The sequence below is a fragment of the Eublepharis macularius genome, chromosome 13 (genome assembly GCF_028583425.1).
Source record: "Eublepharis macularius isolate TG4126 chromosome 13, MPM_Emac_v1.0, whole genome shotgun sequence".
In the NCBI taxonomy this organism is placed as follows: Eukaryota; Metazoa; Chordata; class Lepidosauria; order Squamata; family Eublepharidae; genus Eublepharis; species Eublepharis macularius.
Genome location: NC_072802.1, coordinates 14,042,852 through 14,066,852, shown reverse-complemented (window position 1 = coordinate 14,066,852; position 24,001 = coordinate 14,042,852). Strand labels below are relative to the sequence as shown.

Sequence of the window (24,001 nt, the reverse complement as noted above, 5' to 3'; positions counted from 1 at the left end):
AGTCCTAACCATGTAGACCAGCTCTGTTACTTGGCAGCAGAAGGTGTGTTACATTTATCACACGGCATCTCTTCCCTACACAGAAAAACAATAGCTTGGATCTTAAGCTTTTTCTTCGCTTGCACCTCCCTCCTTCTGTTGTAGAGGCAGTGCTCCTCCAGTGCTGAGCAATGTTCAACTCACTGGAAGTCTTTAGTATTGCAAGAGTGGAAACATCTCACACTGCAGGAACGGGATCTGCAGCAGAGGACTGCCTCCACAGTGGAAAACGGCACTGTGCAAGTGGAACCAAGCTGCGCAAGTGGAACCAAGCTAATGTTGGTTGCCCCCAGCAACTTAGGGGTTGCTGGGGGCAAGGCAGAGATTCACAAGGAAGATGACATTTCTGGCAGTGTACAAGGACTCCCAAATCTTGTTGGAAAACAGGTAATGAGCACCAACGCAAAACGGCTGCCAGGGGCAGTGCCAATCATAAAACACTGGGAGATTCCACCACAGAGGCTGTCATGGGCGAGGACAGCCCAAGCAGAGTTGTCCAAGTCCCGTCTGAGGTCAGAGCACAGGTCCAAAGCCAGGAGTGACTACCAAGCCCAAAGTCCAGAATCCAAAAGCCAAGTCAAGATGTCCGTAGGTCAGTTATCAGTCAGAGCCAGGGAGATCCAGAAACAAGGTCAAGGCGCAGTCCAGAGGTCACATGGCAAGGCAAGATTCAGCAGAGCGGCCGCAGCCAGAGCAGGATTCTGACGTGTTGCTTCCACGCCTCCTGGTCTTCTGTGGCTGGGTTTTATAGACAAGATTAACAAAAGTGGGAAACCCCACCTGGGTTTTACAGACAGGCTGGGCTTGCAGCCAGCTGCTTGGGAGCTATCCTGCGCTCACTCCTCATCACTCTCAATAAGCAGCTGGCGTCTGGCCAGGAGGCGTGCACTTTGCCACCTCTCCTGCAGCTCCACACGCTGCTTTTGTCTGCGGCGCTCTCTGGGGGAGGCTGGAGGTTTGGGCATCCTTGGCTGTGCTTCACCAGTGGTGTTGGAGCTGGAGGGCGTTGGTGCCTCTGACTCAGCTGCTGACTGAGGACTTTGGGCAACTGGTGGCTGGGCTTCACCGGTAGTGTTGGAGCTGGATGGTGGTGTTGGAGCTGGCTCAGCTGCTGGCTGCGGACTCTGATTAGCCAGCAGCTGTTCTTCCTGATCACCAGCTTCTGCTGAGTCAGGGCTGGCTACATGGAGCTCCTCTTCTCCGGAGGAGTCAGGGCTGGCTACAAGGAGCTCCTCTTCTCCTGAGGAGTCAGGGCTGGCTACATGGAGCTCCTCTTCTCCTGAGGAATCAGGGCTGGCTACAAGGAGCTCCTCTTCTCCTGAGGAGTCAGGGCTGGCTACATGGAGCTCCTCTTCTCCTGAGGAATCAGGGCTGGCTACACGGAGCTCCTCTTCTCCTGAGGAGTCAGGGCTGGCTACACGAGGCTCCCCTCCTTCTGAGGAATCCTCACTCTCAGTGAACCCAGACTGGCCCATGACAGAGGCAGCTGTTTCCAAATGGCTGCCTGCCCCCTGCAGACACAAAGGTGATGCCTCCAGGGCTCTTCCACAGCACCTTCTATTCCAGGGAGTTGGAGAATTGGCTCATTGCTTTGTGGAAGAAGCAAGTGGGTGCCAGGAGACTCACCAGCGGGCACCATGGCACCCATGAGGACCACTGCAGTAGCAAATGTAGCCTGACCCTTTGCAAAATGAAGCTTCCATGTTTTGATGCAAATGCTGGGAACAAACAAGAATCATGCCCTACTTGTGGGCCTCTATGGAAAAATGGAAGCCTAGACCTTTGGCCAGCAGCCGCAAAGCAATTGTCATGTTCAGAGAACGCAGCTCGTCCCAGTGCAGCTAAATGCTTATTTACGTAACCATTATCTAAGAGCTGCCTTTGCTTACATACTGGCAACAAAACCAATTAAACAGGGATTACTTCCTTACAAGAGTATTTCCAGGACTGAATGCTGGCCCTGAAAATCATGCCCACTGATCTGGAAACCCTCCGCACAGCAGAAGCATTGGGAGGAGGAAACTGCTACACTGTGGGTCGAACTACATGTTACATTTTCCCCAGGTCCCCCTCATTTCCACACAACGTGTTGCAAGTTCCATGCTGGGAACTCAACATCCCAGAGCAGGGGCCCCAATTTGTTTTGTCCCATGACACTTGGGGAGAGGGTGCTTTATGCCTTATCGCTGGCCCTGTTTTCCAAACATGAAATGGCTATGAAAAGAAGCCATAAATATGTAAACGACTTTTATGATCTTTTATGTTTTGGATACAGAAAGGAGATGGGAATAAGCAGCCCTCTCACCACATGGAACTCAATGGGCAGACATTGTTTCTTTCTTGAACAAGCATTTCCCATCTTTGTCACAGAGATTCCAAGAAAATAGCAAAGCAAAACTAGCAAAGGTTCTTAAAGGCGTTGCCACAGCTTTATCTACGGTGGTTGTTGTTTAAAATTCAACTATCGCTCCATCCTCTGTAAGTTTTGAATCCAGGAAAGAAACAGAGCATCAAGAGGCCACAAGAATTCTCTGTTAAAGGTTGAGCAATTCACAAATCTTGCTAGAATAACTGTATCAGTAAATGGTCAGCTGACATATTGCAGAAACCCTCAAACTGCATCTTGGGTATCTGCTGAGTAATCAGGAGTGCTGGATGGGCCAAAGCTGAAGGGAGAACGCCTTGATCAGCACTCTCACCCACCAAAGGGAAAAAACATCCTAAGCAGGGTCATTTGGTGCTTTTCAAATCAGTATCACCTTTCTTTACAACTGTTTCAGGGCACACTCTGAGTGCCACTGCTTCTCTTTAAGGCACCAAATGGCTTGGTGTCCGAGTGAACACCTGTTCTCACTTTCCAAGCCCACAGTTGAGAGGTGCCTCCCAAGGCCTGCTGTTTGTGCCCTGGTTTGCTGAGCTGAGGTGAGTGGTGACCACAGACAGGGCATTTTCAGTGGTGGCACCTCATCTGTGGAACGCCCGCCTATGAGGCTCGTGCCTACCTTATTGTCTTTTAGCTGCCTGACCAAAGCAAAGGTAAAAAGAACCCAGGGCTTTTAATTGATGTGTTCCATTTTTTCAGCTGTTTTTTTCAGCTGTCCTAGCCTGAGAACTATTTCATGGATTTGTTTAGTCTGCTTGGTGGTTGTTTTATGCTCTTTTTGTGCCTGTGGGCTTGTTTTAATGTTTATAATTTTGTTGTTTTTATGCTATCGTTTTTACTCTGGGAGCTGCATCAGGTAGATCACTAGAGAGTAGGGATCCCATTCCCCTAGTGGGGGCATGGGATCCCCCGCTCCCAGGCTTGCCCCCCGCCACCTCTCACCTGGCCAGCATAGGGAAAAGGCGGAGGAACAGGTCAGGAACCCCCCCCCCAGTGCGCTCCCATGCATTCTGGAACTCTTCTGTGTCACGCTGGGAATGAGATCATTCCCAGTATGACACGGAAGCACGGAGTCGAGCTAGGGGCTGATTTCATAAAAATAGGCGCCCAAGCTAGATTGGGGGCCAATTTTTTACCAAATCAGCCCTGGTGTGACCTGTCCCTTCTGCATCGCACCAGGAATGATGTCATTTCCGGCACAATGCATAAGCATTCTGGAGCGCATGTGCAAAAGGCAAGTACTCCTGTCACACTCCCCACAACCCCCGCATCCCCCCAGTTTGAACCCTGGGGGACCTAACAACCCTACTAGAGAGGGTTCTTTTTTATGTTATCTCAATAAAATAAATAAATATTCCATTTTGGCGTATATGACCTTACTTTGTGTGTTAGGTTTAAGGAAGCCAGTTTTTCTGATTTTGTGATTTGCTCCAACTCTGCCTTCCACAGCTGCCTAAAAGTCTCTAGCTCTCTCAAGCAGCTCTAATTATTATCCCATGCTGCCAAGTATGGCTAGAACTCCTTCCTGAGAGAGATTAAATTCTTCCCCCGATTACTGTCTTTCATCAGTGAGTGAAGATTGCTTTTTCTTTCTTTTGCCATACTCCCCAATCACCCTTATTGGCCTTCCTCCCTGATTCTGCTGTTGTGTGCATGTATTTATTGAATTATTTTTATACTATTTTAAATGTTGTTTTAAATTTTTTTTATGTCCGCTGCTTTGGGGAGACTCTCTTTGGGTGGAAAAGCAGCGTACAAATGTTTTTAATAACAACAACAATGGTGGTGGTGGTGGTGGTGGTGGTGAAGACTGTCATCAAGTCATAGCTGACTTGTGGCAACTCCTGGCAGGGTTTTCATGGCAAGAGACTATCAGAGGTGGTTTGCCATTGCCTGCCTCTGCATAGCAACCCCGGTCTTCGTTGGAGGTCTCCCATCCAACTACTAAACAAGGCTGACCCTGCTTAGCTTCTGAGTTCTAACCAGATCAGGCTCACTTGGGCTAATCAGGTCGGGGTAATAATAATAACACTCACTAGCGGTGCAAGCCTATGCAGTTACTCCAACCTAAACCCCTTGTAAAGAAGAGGAAATTATATTTAAAGGAGAGCTCTAGCTACTGGATAGGAGAAGCCTAGCACAAGATCAGACTTTAAAAAAATCTTTAATGATGTATAAACAACTGCTCATGCAGTCAAACTGCAGCATCATGAACTCTGGCAAAAATTTAAAAGGCGTGGACGGTTTAAAATGCTGTAACAGCCTCATGATCGTGGCGTCAATTATAGTTCAACATCAGCTGAAATAAAATTGACCCTCCCTAGCTGCTTCACTGTCCTGGCTTCCCAATTTGTTTTCAGGCTCAGTGCAAAATACTGGTTTGGAACTTTAAAGCCCTAAACACACCTGCCCAAGTTTTGGTGCCTCCCTGCAGGAACAGACCCTATCCGAGATTAGACTTGCTAGAACTGGTACAAGAGGGGAATTCCCTCCCCTACAGGGTGATATTATAGTGACGTCCCTACAAGCCTTCCAACATAAACTGCCAACTGTTTTATTCCGGAAGGCCTTTAGACCAGAATAAATGGATGCGATGGTGCTTTCTGGTTTATCACCCAAAATTCTTTGGGTTTTACAGAGTTTTAATCAGAGAGAGAGATGTGATTTGCTGTATTCCATATTTACCTGAAGGGTAGATTAGATTCTTCTTCAGGTGTATAGTCAAGAAAAGAAGGAGGTCTGTCTTAAATTTGCATACAAGATACAGGTATATACAATAATTTTTTTTAAAAAAAATGTGTGCATCATTTTCTTTTTTCCAGAGGATTGTCCTATGTTCAGAGTTGCTTTCCAAATTCTTATCTGTTAGCTGCCTCAAGGACCAATATGGGAGGAAAAGCAATTACTTTTAATGCAGAAGTATATGAGATCAGCAAATAAATCAATCTACCCAACCTCCTAACCACTTCACACAAAGCAAACAAACAACAACAGAGGCTCCGGCCAGAGAAAGAACTGCATCTAAGCAGCACTTTCCAATTACAATTTGGGTTCGTCAGACAGCAGCCTGTTTGAAACTAAACCTCAATGGTCCTTAATAATTAAAATCTATCTGCAGGCTGTCATAGTTTTCTTTGCTCCTGCCACTTGAAAGTCTCCTGTTCTCACACAGTTATCTGATGTAAAATTCCTCCTCTCTTGGACCATCTGGGGATTCATACGTGCATTTAAGGAAGACAAATTCAACATTTCTCTCCATGATCCCCCAGCTTTCTCACCACTCCTCCAATCCAACCCTAGAGACATTACTGTCATTATATCGGAGATCATATTATCTGACCTATCAAAAGTCTTTTCCTTCCAGGAAAAACAGCAGATGTCAGTAACTAAGCGCATCCCTGCTGAGACAATTCAGTGCTACACTACCACAGCAATACCCTAAATTCTACTTCGGGTTAGGAAATATATGCCAAGGAGAGATCCCAGCAAAAGGTTGCCGTATGCAGAATGCTTTAGCTGGAATGGTGACACATCAATAAAAATGGGAGGAGCCATGACTCAGCAGAAGAGCTAATGCACAGCACACAGATGGTGCCAAGTTCAATCTCTCACACCTTTACTTCCAGGCGCTTAGGAAGTCTTGCTGAAAATACCTTTTTCTGTGTGAGATTCTGGAGAGCTGCTGTTGGTTAGAATCAGTAATACTGAGCTAAATGGACCAATGGTCTGACATGGTTTAATGCACGGTGGAGAAACAGTTCTCTATGCAACTGCAAGAAGTTCTAAAAAATGGCCTGTTATTTATTTATATAGTTAGCTTATTTCTAGCTTGCCCGTCTCACCGAGACTCAAGGCAGATTACAGAACAACAAAAGAGGGGGAAAGTACTCATACAGCATAAGACATCCTGTGAACAATGAGACATGACCAGGAATACAACATTCAACATGAACGGCAAATTCCCTAATGCACTTTTATCGTGTGAGCAATGCAGAATGTGAGATTACAAAGGTATAAGACAATGCAGTTAAAGATGGATTATATCTACAATAATCATTACATGGGGCTACAGACATATTCCCATATGAAGGTGTCCTTCTAGACTGCCCCATCTTACTACACACAGTTGTAATTCCATTATAAGATTATCCTAAATTGTAAAGATCTCTGTCTTGGCCGATAAACATGCATTAGGGAAGAGAGTCACGTTTTCTAGACAGATCTAGCACATCTATGAAAGAAATGGGTACTGATTCTCAGGCTTTCTTCTGTAAATATTCCCTGAGGATTAGTACATATTACAGTGGGCACAGAAGAGATATGGGTTCTGAGCTGTGCAAGGAGCAGCAAATAAAGCAGGAGTCTCAAGGCATGACCAAGAAGCTCTACGGTGCTTATAACCAACAGTTCCCAACTGTCTTCTGCAGTGCTTAGAACCCATACTTCTTCTGCGTCCCACTGCTAGCAGGCACTGAAAGCTGGAGCCAAAGAAAACAGGGAAGTTGATTAGCCTCATGGTCCTGTAAACCAAGGCAGTGTGGTGCTCAGGAGTGATTCCTAACAGGTTAAACCATTTCCAGTGGGTACCTGGAAGGAGTCTTCAGGAAGCCCTCACTACCTAGTTGAAAATAAAGAGAATAAAAGGCTACCTCAAATAGATATCGTACAAAAATCTGGGCTTCTACTTTCATCGGCAAGGGTTAAAAATGACCTCAAAGTGGTTCTGAGAGTAACAAGCATGTCTGTCAACTACAGCAATCTCTGGAATGTTAAACGCAGAGGGGATGTTTCTTCTTTGTAGTGTTAAGGTACAAGTCTTTGGCACAGGCCCACTAACCAACCAAGTTCAATCAATTATCCGCAAAGAAAGAAAAGGCTAGCTAATTACGCTCATCATTTATTAATAAAGGGCACTGTCAGAACAAAACAAAATACGCCTCCCACTTCCTGCACAGGCATCGCTTCTGTCAAGGAAAATTGCATCTAAAACCAGGTAGAAACTGTGACAAATGCATGTGCAGTTAAATAGGCACATATACAGTTGCTACCAAAGTACACATTTATTGACTGATTGATTTGCATCACTTATCGTCCGCCTTTCTCGCTGATACCGATTACACAGTGTACAATCAGTATCAAAGACATTTCAATGTGCATGTAATGGGTATATACATGCAATTTTAAAGATTTGCAAGATTTAAAGAAAAAGCCAGAAAGAAAGATTTAACAACTTTGAAACAGCATAGGCATGAACGATATATTAAACAACATAGGAACTACCCAGTAGGATCATACTTAAAGCAACAGTAGTGAAGTGTGTGGTCCCTCCTTATCCCTTTATTGATGGATCTCTGGAGACCACTTCCTTACAGAACAGCCCCCCCCCCATCCAAGCAAAAAGCCCTCTTGAACAGTTCAGTTTTGCATCATGTATGGAAGGCCAGGAGAGTGGGAGCTTCCCTAACCTCCTCAGGTAGATCATTCCATAAAGTAGGGGCCACCACCAAGAATGTCCATGTACGGGCCGCTCTTGATTTTGCCCATGTGAAGGGTGGCTCCTGCAGAAGACCCTGACAAAGGAGAGAGGCAGTCCCATAGATATGATGGACCAAGGCTGTGAAGAGTTCTGTAGATGATAGGCAATAACTCGAATTGGGCTCAGTAAATGATAGGAAGTCAATGGAGTGACTGTAGAATGGGAGTAATATTCATGGTTTTCCCAGCTTCCAATAATAGCCGAACTGCAATATTCTGCACAAACTGGAGTCTCCAAGTTAACTTAGAGGGGAAACCAATGTACAGTGCCTTGTAGTACTCAAGTCTTGATGATACCATGGCATGAATCAAGATGGACTCATGAAGTTTTGGACACAGAATTGATGCCAGTATAGAAAAAATTGTCTTCTGTGACAATACAGGGATGAATTGGTGGGGAACATGACTCACGGCCACATGGCTGGACATGAGCAGAGACCGGTGTGACTTTTTCCTGACACTGGATGCAATTCAGAAAATATGGAGTGCACCTACATTTGGTGTAAGTCAATGGGATTTAAGGTCACACTTAAGGGCAGAGCACGTACAGAGCAGGTTTAGCAAATAAATATGCATTAACCTGTAATGCTCTAATAAACATGTTACAAGACACACAGCTATTTCTCCCAGACTATTCAGGAGTTTCACACCTTTGTTTTTGAACTGTTCAAAACATTATTTACTTTTTTATTTATATCTTTATTTATATGTTATTTATAGTTCACCTTTCTCACTGAGACTCAAGGTGGATTACACAGTCAATATGATCAACATCTGAGACATTCAATAAGCAACGGGGGCAGAAATTTGAAAACAAGCATAATTCTGAATACAAAGAAGAAACATTGCTGAAACAAGCCATAAGTAACTTGACATGGCATATTAAACGATATGGAAACTCCCCAGTGGAGACATATCTACATCAACAGATGATGCCCAGTAGTATAGTCTACAGTCCCTGTCCCTTTATGAAAGCATCTCTCGGAGCCATTTCTTAACATGACAGCCCTATTACTTGAGTGAAAAAGCCTTCCTGAATAATTCAGTTTTGCATAGTTCATGGAAAGCCAAGATAGTGGGAGCTTTCCTGACCTCTTCAGACAGGCCATTCCATAAAGTGGGGGCCACCACAGAGAACATGCATGAATGGGCAACTCCTGATTAGGCCTGACTGCAGGGTGACATTTGCAGAATGCCCTGTTCACACGAGAAAAGCTGCTGTGGCAAAGAGAGGGAGAGAGGCAGTCCTGCAGATATGAGGGATGCAGGCCATGAAAGGCTCTTGCCCTATCCTTTCTCCAGGGAACTCAGAACAGGGTCTATGGTTCTCCTTTGCTTCTTTTAGCTCCACAGCAATCCTGTGGGGTTGGTGAGGCTGAGAGTGCGGTGACTGGCCTAGAGTCACCCACCAAGCTTCCTTAGCAGAGTAGAGATTCGAACCTGGGTCTCCCAGAGCCTCGTCTGACACTCTAACCACTACACAACATTGGCTCTCTCTGGAGTATACGCCCCACTTTTTCTGCACAATCAGAATTGTATTCAGTGACATTATATGAAGACATCCCTGGCCCAAATATCACTGTAATCCTTTCTAGAAAGGAAGCAGGGAGACTTCAGCCCTCTTTCTGGAGGCACCCTGGAAGGCATGCATGACTGCTATTTGTCAGTGATGGCTGCCTCCACCCCTCCTCCCAAGATGCCCAAGTGCAGGGCCAACAGAGTATCATGCAGCCGCATCAACCCCATTCCCAAAAGCTGGCAAGTGCCCTACGCCTTAGCCACAAGCCACAGCTCATCTACAAGAGTGGTCTTCAACCGATAGGTCAGGAGCCCCTGGAGGTTGCAGAGCCCAGCCACTGGGTCACAAACACTCAAAGAGACCCCCCCCCTTTTGGGGGCAGTTTTTTGGAAGGATCTGCTGCAAAGGTGCATGCACAGAGAGCAATGGTGCTTCCTGTCTCTCTCTGTAAACACACAAAGCATAGCAGAAGGGCATCAAGGTGAGGTCACTCAGTGAAGGAGAGGATTCCTTTTTAGCACAGGCAAGTTCAGAGACTAGCTCCTCCTCTTCCTGTCACATGACTCTGGTGTCACCTCTGGCGCCACATGCTTACAGCTCAGTGGCTTCCTGCTGTCCCCTGGGGGTGCTGAAGGTGAGTTTCAGGTCTGGACCTACAAGCATCCCAGACACAGTCAGGTCACAGGCAGGTGATGGAACCTCTGGTGCTATGCTGGAATCACCCTGCCATCTTGAGCTTCCCAGTCCAACCTCAGGGTCTGGTCACACGTGCACTAAACTCATGAGCGAGTGCAAACACAACAACCCCAAGCCACTCTGAAGGGGAGTGCAGCAGTCACATGTTAAACTCAAATTGAGTTGGGGTTTCCCCCACTCACACATGAATTTAGTGCACGTGACCAGACTCTCAGGTACAAGTTGAAGCTTACAGGCAATCTAGACTGGTCTTTGCTTGGCCAAGTTGCCTCACTATTCTGACACGTGCATTTAAGCTGCCCAGGAGAACAGCACGCTCCTTTCAACACTCTTCTTAGAACCTTCCCCACATCTGACATATCAGATTTTATCAGCACATATCATTCATCTGTGAAATTTAGAACGCAAACAAACTGAATAATATTAATGGGGGGGAAAACCTCCTAAGAAAAACTCCGTTGAAGTTCTGGTTCACTTTTAGTTACCACAGCTTAGAATTCACAGTAAACGAATTCAAAGAAGTTGAAGGTGGAAGTAACCTATTAAGGGGAATCTGGTGGGAAATGTCTGGCTTAACCTAGTTCTCTCTCTGTTTTCTTTAAGTGTCTTTATAAGCCAAGGATAAAATTAATTTCTCAAAGCAGAAGAGTTTTTCCTGGATTCTCTTTCCATCAGGAAAAAAAGGAGTTAAAGTGCTTGTTTCGTTGAACTGAGGAAACTGAAATAAGAATTCATTTTGACCAATGCAGTGAAAGGAAAATGGCAATGCCATCAGTGCACGGAGCAACAGTTAAAAAATACTCAAGTGGTAGACAAATGAAAACGATTGTGTAAGGGGCACCATCCATGCCCGTACAGGCAGAAGGGCAGACAGGAGGCTCAGAGCTCTCATCCTGTCAATGTTCCTAAGTCAGGAATAAGGAAACGGCAGAAGAGGCAGTCCTTTGTTTGATGGACAGCTTCCTGGGTTGGGGGGGGGAGAATTTTATTTATCTGTGATATTTATGCCTTATCCTCTCACTCAAGAAAGGTCCTATTCTATTCTTGCATGTTGCACGCAAATGCCCCTAAGAATCCCCATTTCTTAACCTAGCACCAAAAATTTGCCCTCCATTTTTTCCAATGAAGGGCAAATGTTTGGGGCTAGGTTAAGATGGGCCAAAAGAGGTCCAGAAAGGGTTTCAGAGATGTACTGCCAGTAGCCAGTTACTGCTAGTTGCCACTGATGGACCGATCCTTCATGAATCTCTCTAACTCCCTTTTAAAGCTATCTGTGCTTGTGAACATCACTTTGGTATAGCGGTTAAGAGCAGCGGGACTCTAACCTGGAGAACCGGGTTTGATTCCCCACTCCTCCGCTTGAAGCCAGCTGGGTGACCTTGGGCCAGTCACGGCTCTCTCAGAGCTCCTTCATCCCTACTTCACAGGGATTGTTGGAGGGATAATAACAACACACTTTGTAAACCACTCTGACTGGGCATTAAGTTGTCCTGAAGGGCACTATATAAATGGAATATAGTTATTGTTGTAGCTGTTGTTATTGTTATCATTATCATCATCACTACATCCACCAGCAATGAATTCTACTATTTCATTATGTGCTGAGCAAGGAACTGGTAAGTCCCTGAGCCACTTCCCAAAATCTCTTGCCTTCCATTTTCTTAGAACAGGTTCATTTCTCCTCATGCAAGCTGAAACAGCGAACAATGCCAGCTCATTTCCTTTCTTAAGAGAAATTGGGAAGGAATTTTGAAATAATATGATCATACATTTCTCCTTGTGCCCACACAAGTCCTACATGAAGGTATAAACCATTTTCTCCCAAAGGACGCTGAGGAAACTTTTTTTTTAAATGTAAAAAAATAATTTCTCCCTAAGAACAGAACATGTTATTAAGGTTGCAAAACAATTAAAAGCTTCAACCACCAGAATATGGTTTTAAACTGAAATTGTATTTAGCATTAACTGTGGTGGGGTAATACACATACTAGTTATTCTGAAAATCACTAGTATTGTGGAACAAATTCTGAACAGGGTGGTCCACATCAGCTAGTCGGAGAAACAGATCTACAGCCACTGTTTTTGCCAGCAATATCTGATTCCTTCAACAAAGACTACAAAATACAAGGGAGATACAAGAGAAGACGACTTTTTAAAAAAAAAACTACGCAAGATTTCCAATCTTGAGGTAATTCTCTGAGCTCAATTAAAAAAGGAGATTTTGGAAAAATTTCAAGCCATAGCAAAAGGAGAAGGAGGAGAAGAAATATATACATTCTTTCTTATCAAACCTAAACATATTTTACTGTTTGAACAACATAAAACGCATCATCTATAATTTAGTTCCCATATAAAATTGTACTGCTTGGCATATTTATTGAATTTAAAAGTTAAATGCCTTCATTTTAACAAGCAAAATTACAAATATACCCAACTAGTAACAAAGCCCGTTGCAGGAAAAAATACAACAGGCTCTAAAAAGGGGAGGGTGGGCAGGCGGGCAATGCCTCCTCCTGCATGACTGATCCTGGCAGGGTGAAGGCGGGGAGCAAACACTGCCACCTGCTCTGCTCCTGATCCCAATCAGTGAAAAGAAATATCCCACCCAGGAGGGAAAAAAACCCACTTATAACTACAAAATCAATTCATGCAATTTAAAGTGTCCAAGTGCTCAAATGCTAATTTGTCATGTACAATTCATCACAATTCATACAATATTATTAATACATTTCATAAATAACACCACACTCCCCAAACGTTCAGCTTATATAAAATGCAGGGGGGGGCATTGCCTCCTGCTCCCCTCCTGATCCCAGGCAGGTGAAGGCAGAGGTCAAGCATTGCCACTTGCTCCACACCTGATCCCAACTATGTGAAAAGGAAGAGAGCATTGCCACCTGCTCCGTTCCTAATCCCAGCTGGGTGAAGGCAGGGGACAGGCATTGCCGCCTGCTCCACGCCTGCTCCTGGCCTGGGCTTCCTGCCGTGGCATACTCTCTGGAGGTCTGGCTGCCTCTTCTGGGCTTCCCTCCGCAACAACACCCTCTGGAGGCACACCAGGGTAGGAAGTGAGTTGTCTGGAACACGGTTAGCCTTTTATATAGTAGGATGCTTGACAGAAAGCTGTGAACCGCTGCATTCTCTGCTACCTTAGCAAGAGTCTGAGTCTGGGGCCTTCTCTGCCGCTAAGATACAGCCACTGCAAACATAGAAAGCTGCCTCATTATGAATTAGACTGGTGGTCCAACCAAGAAGGCTCTTCCCAATGTCAGCTACCAGGAGATGCCAGGAACTGAAGCCAGAATCTTGTGCACACAGGGCATGTGCTGTGCCAGTGACTAGGACCCCTACCCAACGAACTGCTTGTTCCATTATTCTCAGATGTCCTTTGAGGCAACAAACATAAATATAAATCTTAGTGTTTTCCAACGGGAAAGATCACTGGTACCCACGCTGCATGGCACAGCTATCCCTAGTTTTTAAAAGCTTTCCCAGCAGATCAGCAGGCATCACGATCTTCGTAACACTTTCTTTTTATGCTCACTCACCTTGCTGAGTTTGTAGGAAAGGGAGAGGCTGTGACCCCCTCAAACTGTCGATTCCTGGCTAGTTAGCATTTGCTATTGCTGTCATCCTTGCAGAAAACAAGCCAGGGAACTTATCAGAAATATATTTTTCATATATTATGTGAAAAAGTGCAGTAGTGCAAAAGTGCAATGATTCAATTATAATAATTTACAATATAATTTTACAATACAATAATACACAAACACACAGTCATTACAAGAAGTCTTCCATAGTCCGTAGAAAATATCCTATGCGTTAAAGTGCATAGGAGCATATTCATGTAGCATATTCAAGAGTAACTAAGTGATATTCACGAGAAACAGTAAGCATGGCTTTTGAAGGTAAAGCAATATCTAAATGACTTAAACAGCAGAGAGAGAAATTAGCAGGTGGAACAAGGAGATGGAACACTCTGCAGGACCGAGACCCGACAAGGAACTGGTCATCAACAACGCTTGTGTCCAGACTGCTTCGGGGCCAACAGACCACGGCCAACTAAGAGAGTGGGTCCAGTCCGAAATGTTCATGCCCAGGATGAAGTGAGTTGTTTACTCACGAAACGGGTTAATTGAAATCTGCCTGCATATTCCCGTCGGCGTTTTTGAATTAATTTAATCTTTGGACTGTGAAAGGATATACGAGCTCATTGCCACTCTCCACCTCCGGCTTCTTATTGCAACAGACACTTTGCACTTTAACGCATAGGATATTTTCTACGGACTATGGAAGACTTCTTGTAATGACTGTGTGTTTGTGTATTCTTGTATTGTAAAATTATATTGTAAATTATTATAATTGAATCATTGCACTTTTGCACTACTGCACTTTTTCACATAATATATGAAAAATATATTTCTGGTAAGTTCCCTGGCTTGTTTTCTGCAACTATAATTGTTAGTCTGGGGTTGCCCGTAGTTTTGCCTACTAGTAATTGCTGTCATCCTAGCAACAGACTGTCACATCTGTAGATTCCATCTATAAACTCCAGAGTTTGTAACAGTTCTGAATGCACAAACAGCTGTTTTATGAGGAGGGCAGATTCTACAGTTTATACTAATGGTGATTCTAGGCAGGGTTTGTATAACCTCCGCTAATCCGGAGGAGTTTATAGAAGACATGAGCAACGGCATATGGGTCGTTCATACATACGATTTATAAGGCTTGCCACATAGAGTTTACTTTAAGAATCTCGACAGCTGAAAGACAATTTCCTTGGAACAGGGGTTCTCAAAGCACTTTTAATTAAGTTCTGTCTATTAAAAATACTTTTTCCTTGCATGGTCACTTTTAACTATCCTCATTTTGCAGATAAGGGGCTGATTTCTACGGCCAAGAATGGATTTGAATTCAGATCCTGCAATGGTAGTTCAAAGCACTTGCAAGGCTTCCTAACTGTTACAGGAGGAGACTATTTTTTCCTTAATCCTAATAAAGCTTGTGTGAGTAAGCACAGCAAGATTACAAATCAGTTATCATTCATTATTTATATAGCATCATCAACATGCATGGTGCTTTAAAAAAGCACAAGATGACAATTCCCTGGGAGACAGTAAAACTAGCAATGTGAAGTTCATAAACAGGAAGATTCCTAGTATATGCGAATGCGGGGCTTTTTTTCTGGGAAAAGAGATGGTGGAATTCAAGAGGAAAAGAGGTGGTGGAACTCAGAACCGCACAATGACATCACTTTGGGTCAGCTGGAACAAGGGGGGAGTTTTGACATCACTTTTGGGTCAGCTGGAACAAGGGCCCTTGGCGAAAATGGTCACATGGCCGGTAGCCCCACCCCCTGACCGCCAGACAAGAGGGAAGTTTAGATTGCCCTCTGCGCCGCTGGAGCTGCAAGGAGGGCAATCTCAACTCCCCTCTGTCTGGAGATCAGGGGGCGGGGCCACTAGCCATGTGACCATTTTCAAGAGGTGCTGGAACTCCGTTCCACCGTGTTCCCGCTGAAAAAAAGCCCTGTGCGAATTCAAAGAAGCCTTGGAAGTGGCATCATACTTTTTCACCCATTTCTGCCTGCCAGCCCATTAACAGTTTCCCAGTAATGCTTGAGCGTAGTATTAGGCTCGTTAGCACAATATATATTTCCTCCTCTTCTCCAGACTTGCTGAATGCTGGCTGTATCGACTACCAAGTCCTTCTGGAGCAGTTATTTCAGAACATTAAAAACAGGTTGCACGTGTATTTGGCCTTTAGAATGTGATTTATAATGTGGTACTCCTGCACACTGAAAACATGCCTTCAAAGATTAATCAGGGACTTTGGGGCTACTACAGCACCACCCAAATAACCGTCCAAGAGAAATGAGTTGGCTGAAAATGATTGTATTCAGCATATATAACCTTGGGCTAGGTAAGAGCATCCTTCATTGCCCAGTCAAGCTCTCCCACCTCCTGAGAGCCCAAAAGAGCTCATAACCCCACCATGCTCAATCTTTCTGCCAACCCAGACAGTATATTGGCACACAAATGATTATAAACCTGCATATGCCAAGATAATGAGGAATATGAAGTCATGGGGGCACTTAGGATCGGAGCGGGGGGGGGGGAACGGTCATCTTATCCACCCAGTAGCCACTGACTGCTCCTAGAAATGGAGATTCTAGATGGGCAGCTACGTTAGGCTGTAATATCAAACTAAAGCAGAAGCCCAACATTTATTCCAACTTTTTCCTGGCTCCTGTTTTATTTCCCTGTAAACGTGTTTTATCCCAACTGGGCTGATTTCTATCTCCACTACCGGGGGGGGGGGGGGCGCGGAGCCGGCCAAGTGGAGAATCGAGGCAGCACACAAGGATTCTACCCAGTCCCTGAATTAGTATTATAAAGGAAATATGAGGTTGGAGGTTCAGAACTTTCCTTTCTCTTACAAAATCTAATATGGCCCTCACCAGAGACATTTCCTTCACAGGGAATGCTAAAAAGAAAAAGAAAAACCTTCTCTCTTCCACATTTTCAGCTTTCCCCCCTGAACAGAAATATGCTAGAGAAGAAAGTCTTGCCAGCTTAACTGATGCAGCAAAAATTTCACCCATCCTCTGCTTTTTCCTGCCATCATCGCTTCTGCTCTGGGGATGAGGGTGTGTGGAAATGTGGGGTGGGGGGGTTCTCTTTTGAAAGGGTAGCAAGTATGCGCGCTAGGAATATTTTTAATTTAAGAAAAGAAAGAAATTGCCCTGACATGAGTGAAACTGAGAAGGCCTTTTGCAGAGGAGGAAGGGCACCAATAAAATAGCAGTAGAGCTGATGAGAAGGTGGTGGGAATGCATTGACATTTGATCGCAGGGTAGTACAGGCCAGTGTCCCAGGTCTGCATATTACATCAGCCAGAAGGGTGCGGCGGTCTCATCTTCAGCGGGGAAAGCATAACTTGTGAATGGCGCCAATGCACAATACCTGAAGAAGAGAAAGATGCAGAGTGTGTCTGTCTCTGGCCTAAGGTCACCCAGCAAGCTTCCATGGAAGACCTGGGCGCTTGAGGATCCTAGTCCGACATTCCCACTATGCTACACTGGTACAAGAAGCAGAAATGTAGATTGTCTCTCCAGCTTGTACCCCCTCACTCCTTCCAGGCCCTTCTGTCCTTCCCACATATAAGAAGGGAAAGAACTTCAAATGAAACCAATGGCGTGAGAGATCCACCTGGGAGCCTTAGGATTTGTTTTCCTGTACACAAGCCCCACCTGAGAGGCAATCTGGGTTTTAAAATAGTAAAGAGTCCAGTAGCACCTTTAAGACTAACCAACTTTATTGTAGCATAAGCTTTCGAGAACCACAGCTCTCTTCATCAGATGCATCGTCAGAAGACAGGTGTGGCTCTCAAAAGCTTATGCTACAATAAAGTTGATTAGTCTTAAAGCTGCTCCTTAAAGCTGCTCCTTAAAGCTGCTCCCAAAATAGTAGTCTTAAAGCTACTATTTTGCAACTACAGACGAACATGGCTAACTCCTCTGGATCTATAACCTGGGTTTAGAATCAACTGGGAAAGGGGATGACAAACTTTAGTTCATCTAGGCACCAGAATTTGGACATCTTGGGCATCTACCATTTGTTTTCACTTAGAATTTGTTATTGTGCTCCAAGCATGAAAGAAGGTAGGAGGGGAGCGTGGGCACTCCACAAGCAATCCACATTCATGCCGGTTGCAACGAACTGTAGTTGAACTGCAGTCCAGTGTGATAGCTGAATGGACTAATTCTGCTAGAACCAGCACTTTTCTCTGGCGAAAGGAGCTTTCTCCTGACACTAGACACTCAATGCTCTCTGTAGGCAAAAACTCTTTCTACCAGAGGAAAATGCCTCAACTCATATAACAGGTCTGTGGGATCTAACCTGATATACTACTCCAAGCTTTTATAGGGTGATAAATAAATAAAGAAGTAAATAAATGAGGGGTGTTCACCAAGAAACATATAGGTGGACAAGTAGAAAATTTGTCTGCCATGAAGAGCATCAACCAGGCTTTGCTTCGAAATGCTCTACCACAGCTGAAGTCCAGGATGGATTAGCTTTGCCCCCCTCTCCGCTACTTCACTCGCAAGCTAGGATGGATCATTCACTCAAAGCAGAAAGAAACTCGTGGCTAGAATAACTTTGTCAGAGTACTTTCAGAACAAGGATATGACTTTCTAGTCTATCGCTTCCTACAATTTTCAAATATTCTCTAGGGCAGAACATGCTGAGGGACTGCAACCTAGGCAAAGGAGTAAGGGGCATTTCATAGATTCATTTTGTACTCAGGGTTCTTTAGAAACCCAACACTGTTTGTGAAAGACATGTACAGCTTTAGACAGAATAAACATTCTAGCCACTTAATTTTTCCAGCAAAATAAAACACTTTATACTTGTGAACCGTCCCTACACCATGCTGTTCTTGTGCATTTAGCATCAAGGAAACAATTTCTAAAATGCAAAACAGCAGCATATGAAGACTATTTTAGCAGCAAGAATGGAACTCTCACAGGAGCCACAGATACTTTGTTACCCCTTCCTTCTCTTTTGCCTGGTGCTAGAGCTTAGCTCCCAATTCTCAGCTCTGCACAAGGGGAAAAAACCATGGGGGAGCCTTCTTTTTAACCATATGCACTGTAATGGTAATGTAATACATGGATACTTTTCCTGAGCATTGTAAACATTAGCAAAACCTGTCATGTGTGAAAACCACAAAAATGAACCAGTTAGTTAAAAAAAAAACACACCCTCAATATCAATAACCCTTCATCAAAAACTGATATCTGACTGCACGAGTTATCATTTCAGAAAACACCTCTTATCGGAACACATCAGCCTTCCAGACTAGGATCTATTTTGAAAACATGGCATGTGAGCAATCTCGTGTGCGCGTCCTGCACTTCCAAACGCTAGCTCCTTTTGTTTGACCGTGATAAGATTCTCAGAACCCAAATTCTACGACCCGCTAGATGTGCAGCCTGAAAATAAATGTTCCAGCACGACAATTCTGTTCCCCGCTGGCTTCCAACTGCTAGCGCAGACACGGAGCCAACTGCAGGCTTCGCTTGTCTCTCACTGGCGGGTCTAAGGCATCATCAGGGCAAGAAATTAACTTTGGCTCCCAAAGAATAATTTTGCAATAGTCTGTCATCTCCTTATCTCAGAAGTGTTTCTGTTTTCACGAAAACCAAGAATTTCCTCCACTGACTGCTGTTGTTGGAAGTTAACCACGAGTGCGTATCAGAGCTGAAAATAAGAGGCCCCATTTCGTATTATTGTGCAAACACAAATGTTTTCCACCAGTGCAAGAATACTATATGCTCAGGATCTGGGTTATAATTTTAAACATATGCTAGAGCAAGATAACAAAACATTGTGCTTACAATCCTAAAGCCATTTCAGTTCAAGTAATTAACTTCATAAGTTAACTTACAATTAATTTACCCTAAAGAAATTTAACTGAAGTGGTGTTACCAGATCATAAAACATCTGTGTGCGCACGATTTCTCATCCTCCAAGAGACAGTGTGTATCTTAATGCCATTACTGTTCTTATTCTACAGGGTCTGAAGGGGAAAAAACAGTAATTTGCAAAGTCTATTCTCATGGGCGGCATTCGAACCTGAATCTCCCAGAACTAAGACCAACACTATCTCCCAAACCATACAGAAACCCACATCATTTACTCATTCATAACTGTCAAATAAATGTGTATCTTGCCTTCCTTCTATCACAAGACTCAAGGGAGTCTTGCAGTTCAGAAGTGGAATCAGCTGCCGAGGGAGGTGGTGAGCTCCCCTTCACTGGCAGTTTTCAAGAAGAGGCTGGATGAATCTTTGTCAGGGATGCTTTAGGCTGATCCTGCACTGGGCAGGGGGTTGGACTAGATGGTCTGTGGTTGGCCCCTTCCAACTCTGTGATTCTATGATACACTAACACTGCAATCCTAAGCAGTTACTAGTTTAACTCTGTTTAGGATTGCACTGTCAATTCCATGTAGGTTTCCAGCAGACCTTCCTTATTTATTTGCCCTCCTCCTTTAGATATTTATACCCCATTTTCCTTCCCAGCAGGGATGTTTCATGGCTTTCATTATCACTCTCCTCTCCTCCATTTTATCCACATAACAATAACCTGAGAGAGCGATGGCCCCGGGTCAGCAAGCCAGCTTCCACGGAGCAGTGGGAATTCGAACTTGGGTCTTCAGCAAGGTGATTGCATCATGTGCCTTCCAAATAAAATGCTTCACTTAGGGACACACAAACTCAGGAAACCAACAGCAAGACCGTGTGATTAAAAAGCAAACTCAACTGCAGTTTATTCTCAGTTCAATCAAAAAGAGTCCAGTAGCACCTTTAAGACTAACCAATTTTATTGTAGCATAAGCTTTCGAGAATCACAGGTCTCTTCGTCAGATGCATGGTACATAAACTGGTCAAATATAGAAGAGGAGGGGTGTACCATGCATCTGACGAAGAGAACTTGATTCTCGAAAGCTTATGCTACAATAAAATTGGTTAGTCTTAAAGGTGCTACTGGACTCTTTTTGATTTTGCTACTACAGACTAACACGGCTAACTCCTCTGGATCTTATTCTCAGTTCTCGCTCCCTCATGGCATAGCCAGGCTAATCCTGTTATGCACTAGGTGGAGTCAGAGTGGAAAGATCCAAGTTCAAATCTTGCTCAGCTATGATGCTCACTTAAATAAACCACTCTCTCAGAGCCGCATTCACAAACAGTTCGACATGACGTTACTGGCATGCTATAGCAATTGCTGGCTACTGGATTTTCTGGTATGGACACAACAATCCAGTAGCAAAGAATTGCACAACAGTACGATAGCCAAGACTGTGTGGATGCAGTCTCTGTCTCTGAAGGTTATAAAAAGGATAAAAATGGGATGCCTGAGCAGGACTTCAATGTGACAAAGTCATCACTAGATACACAGGAATAAAGCATATACATGTGTGCACGTTCAGCAGCAGAGGCCAGAACTCTGGTGCCAGAAACCACTGTAGGCAATGCAGTAGAGCGGGTTCCCCAATGTGGCACCCCTGGGTGCCACAGCACCCGTCACTACTTCTCTTGGTGCTCAACAAGCTTTTCAGAAAGTGGGTTTCATAAGGCAAGGATTGTTATTGATGGCCCTCCTTCAAATGAAAGGATTTTGAACTGGAGGGTGTGGAGGACTGGTAAGCACCTGAGCTTTCCTCAGTCAGTATGTGGTTCCATTCCCACTTCAGCATTTCCTCTTCCCAGGAGGTGTGAGGTATCCTGTTCCACTCAGCCTCCCTGAGGCAACTGTTGGGGAGTTTGGCTCTATCTCCTGTGTGACGGCCATTTTGAAGTGGTGGTGCTCACCTTTCCCTCTCAAAATTCTGAAGATGCCCATGGGCTCAAAAAGGTTAGGGACCCCCATGTTAAGGAGCACTGGGAGAATCAGAGGCTTGTGGCCTGGATCCTTGGGCCTAGATCCTAAAACCCTCCTGCTTATGGCTCACTGGGCCCACACCACACAGGCCATCTGAATTGCAAGGCAAGCATGTAAAATAGTGTGTGGACCGCTTTCTGAGTCACCCTTCAAATGGTTTTGCTGTTAAGAGTTGCTAACAATATCAACTGGGTGATGTTATCCTGTGTGTGTGCGTGTGCGCTACTACATAACTGTTCTTTGCTGCATTTCTTACTCCAAATAGGCCCACTGATGTCTATGTGAACAAGGAAATCAAATCCAAAGACACTACAGATTGCTATTTATACCCAGCTCCCTGGAGACTGGCTGGAACCGTTATTTAAAGTAAGAAAAAAGCTTCATCAAGCAAAGAAGGGGAAATATTCAGGCACCCAAAGCCAACGGAGCCCGATTCAAAGAAATGATGATTAGAGAAACATTCTCAGATCCCCCCTCCTCCCTGCACACGCATACAGTTAATTGGGTGTGTTCATTTGGGGGGGGTGAAGATGGGGAACACATTGCACAAGAGGTGTGTTCCTTGACCAGTTTCAGCCCTTGTCTTTAGAAGAATACCAACAAGCTCAGGGGACTGAAGGGGACAGGAAGAGGCTAGAGGAAGGCTTCAGGCTCGCAAGAGCCACATTTGGCGGCAGCCCTTTCTTGAGAGGGGCAAAATGTCGTTCTCCCATCCACCTCCCCGCCCCCGTCACAACTCGCCCAACATCTACGCAGCCAAGAGCAAGGTGTGTGTTCTGCACCTTGGGGAGTCCCTCGGCCACCCCACTGCACATTCCATTCAGCCCTCCCAGGGCACAAAAGCAACCTGACCTCCGCCCAGCAGACGAATCAGCAAACGGAGGCAGAACCAGCCAAACCTGGAAAAGAACAGGCTTGACAGAGAAGCCTGGCTGGAGGGGTGTGTGGAGCAATTTGCTTAGGGACATCAGGGAGCATTGGCCAAGTTCCAGGAAGGCAAAAGAAAGGACACATTCTTTGCTGCACAATACGGCTTCCTTCCAACCTTGCAAGGCTGTTGTTTTTTGTAAACACTACGACAATTTTTTTAAAAAATATGGGGTCGGTGGATGGGAAAGAAATCAGACCTCGTTTTGCATAGCGCCAAACCCCTTTGCAGCCCCACATAAAGTGGCCAGTCCCTAGCCTCGTTCGTGTGACCCTTCCCAAGGCACCTCTGAACTTTCCAGCTGGGAAATTCGCGAGGGGCAAATGGAAGCAACGGAGAGACGTGCGCCAGGAGGGGATACAAACAACTTCGGATCACCCGCAGGGGCAGACTCCCAGATCCCTGCAGCTGAGCAGGGGCGAAAAAAGGCTCCTGTTGTCGCCGGGTTGTCGGTCGCCCCCCCCCCTCCGGCTTAAGAAGGCAAGAAGTTCTCCGCAAGTCCCCCCGCGGCAAAGGAGATGCCTTCGCCTTTCGGTTGCAAAACAGGCACCTTATAACTGAAACAGAAAATGTGGTTTTTCGAACCGGAGTCGGTTGCGTAACCACCGCCCCGGCGCTCGACTCGGGGAGAGAAAGAGGGCGGGGGGCGGCGGGGGGCTGGGGAGGTCCGGGGAAGCCGCTGCAAGCGCCGGGCGCAGCGGGCACCGGGCAGGGCTCCGCATCTCGCCTCCGCGCGCAGCCTGCCCTGCAAACTGGCCGGCGGGCTGCGCAAGCCGGGCAGCGCAGGCGCCCCTTCTTTCCCCCGTCCGTCGTTACTCACGTATCGCTTGAGCTTCTTCTCCGGGGGCGACTTGATGAGCCAGCCCGTGCAGACGACGTGCCCGGCGCTCATCTTGCAAGGCGAGGCGAGGCAGGGGGCTCCGGGGGCGGCGGGGCGCGGACGGCCTCGCTCCTCCCGCAGCCGGTGGCGGAGCGCTGGAGCGCACTAGCCGCGCTGGCCTCCCCGCAGCCCGACGCCGACGCCGCCGCTGCAGCCGGAGCCCCAGGAGGAAGTCATGACATTGAGCTGTGACACGCACAGGCGGCTCCCCGCCCGCCGCCGCCACAGGGCCAGGCCGGCCGTCGGGGAGGCACGTGATGGCGGGGCCCGGGCCGGTAAACAAGGGCCGGCACGTGCGAGGGAGACCCGGGCGGCGCCTCCCTCTGCGGCTGGCCGGCCCCCGACGGCTCCTCCGGAGCAGGCAGGGGCGGACGGGCGGGCCTCTTCCCCGGCGAGGGCCAGCCCCCCTCCGTCGGCGCTCGCGGAGGCAGGGCGCAGCCGCTCCAGGGGAGGCGGAATAGCTGAGCCGCGTGAAGCGGTCCGGCCGCGCGCAGGCTTCGGGCAGAGCAGACGCCGAGGCAGCGGCGGGCGCGGGGAGGGCTGGGCGACTTTGCTTTTTTAACATGTGC

General features: G+C 46.0%; 1 protein-coding gene across 1 annotated transcript in view; it reads right to left on the bottom strand.

Annotated features, from left to right (window-relative positions):
- The window catches only part of GAB3 (GRB2 associated binding protein 3), a 110,475-nt gene extending 86,863 nt beyond the window's left edge, over positions 1-23,612 (bottom strand). The window contains exon 1 of the mRNA XM_054996911.1: positions 23,373-23,612. Coding sequence (XP_054852886.1) covers positions 23,373-23,444 — 72 coding nt within the window. The 5' untranslated portion in view covers positions 23,445-23,612. The remainder of the gene's footprint in view (positions 1-23,372) is intronic.
- Positions 23,613-24,001: the final 389 nt, after the last annotated feature.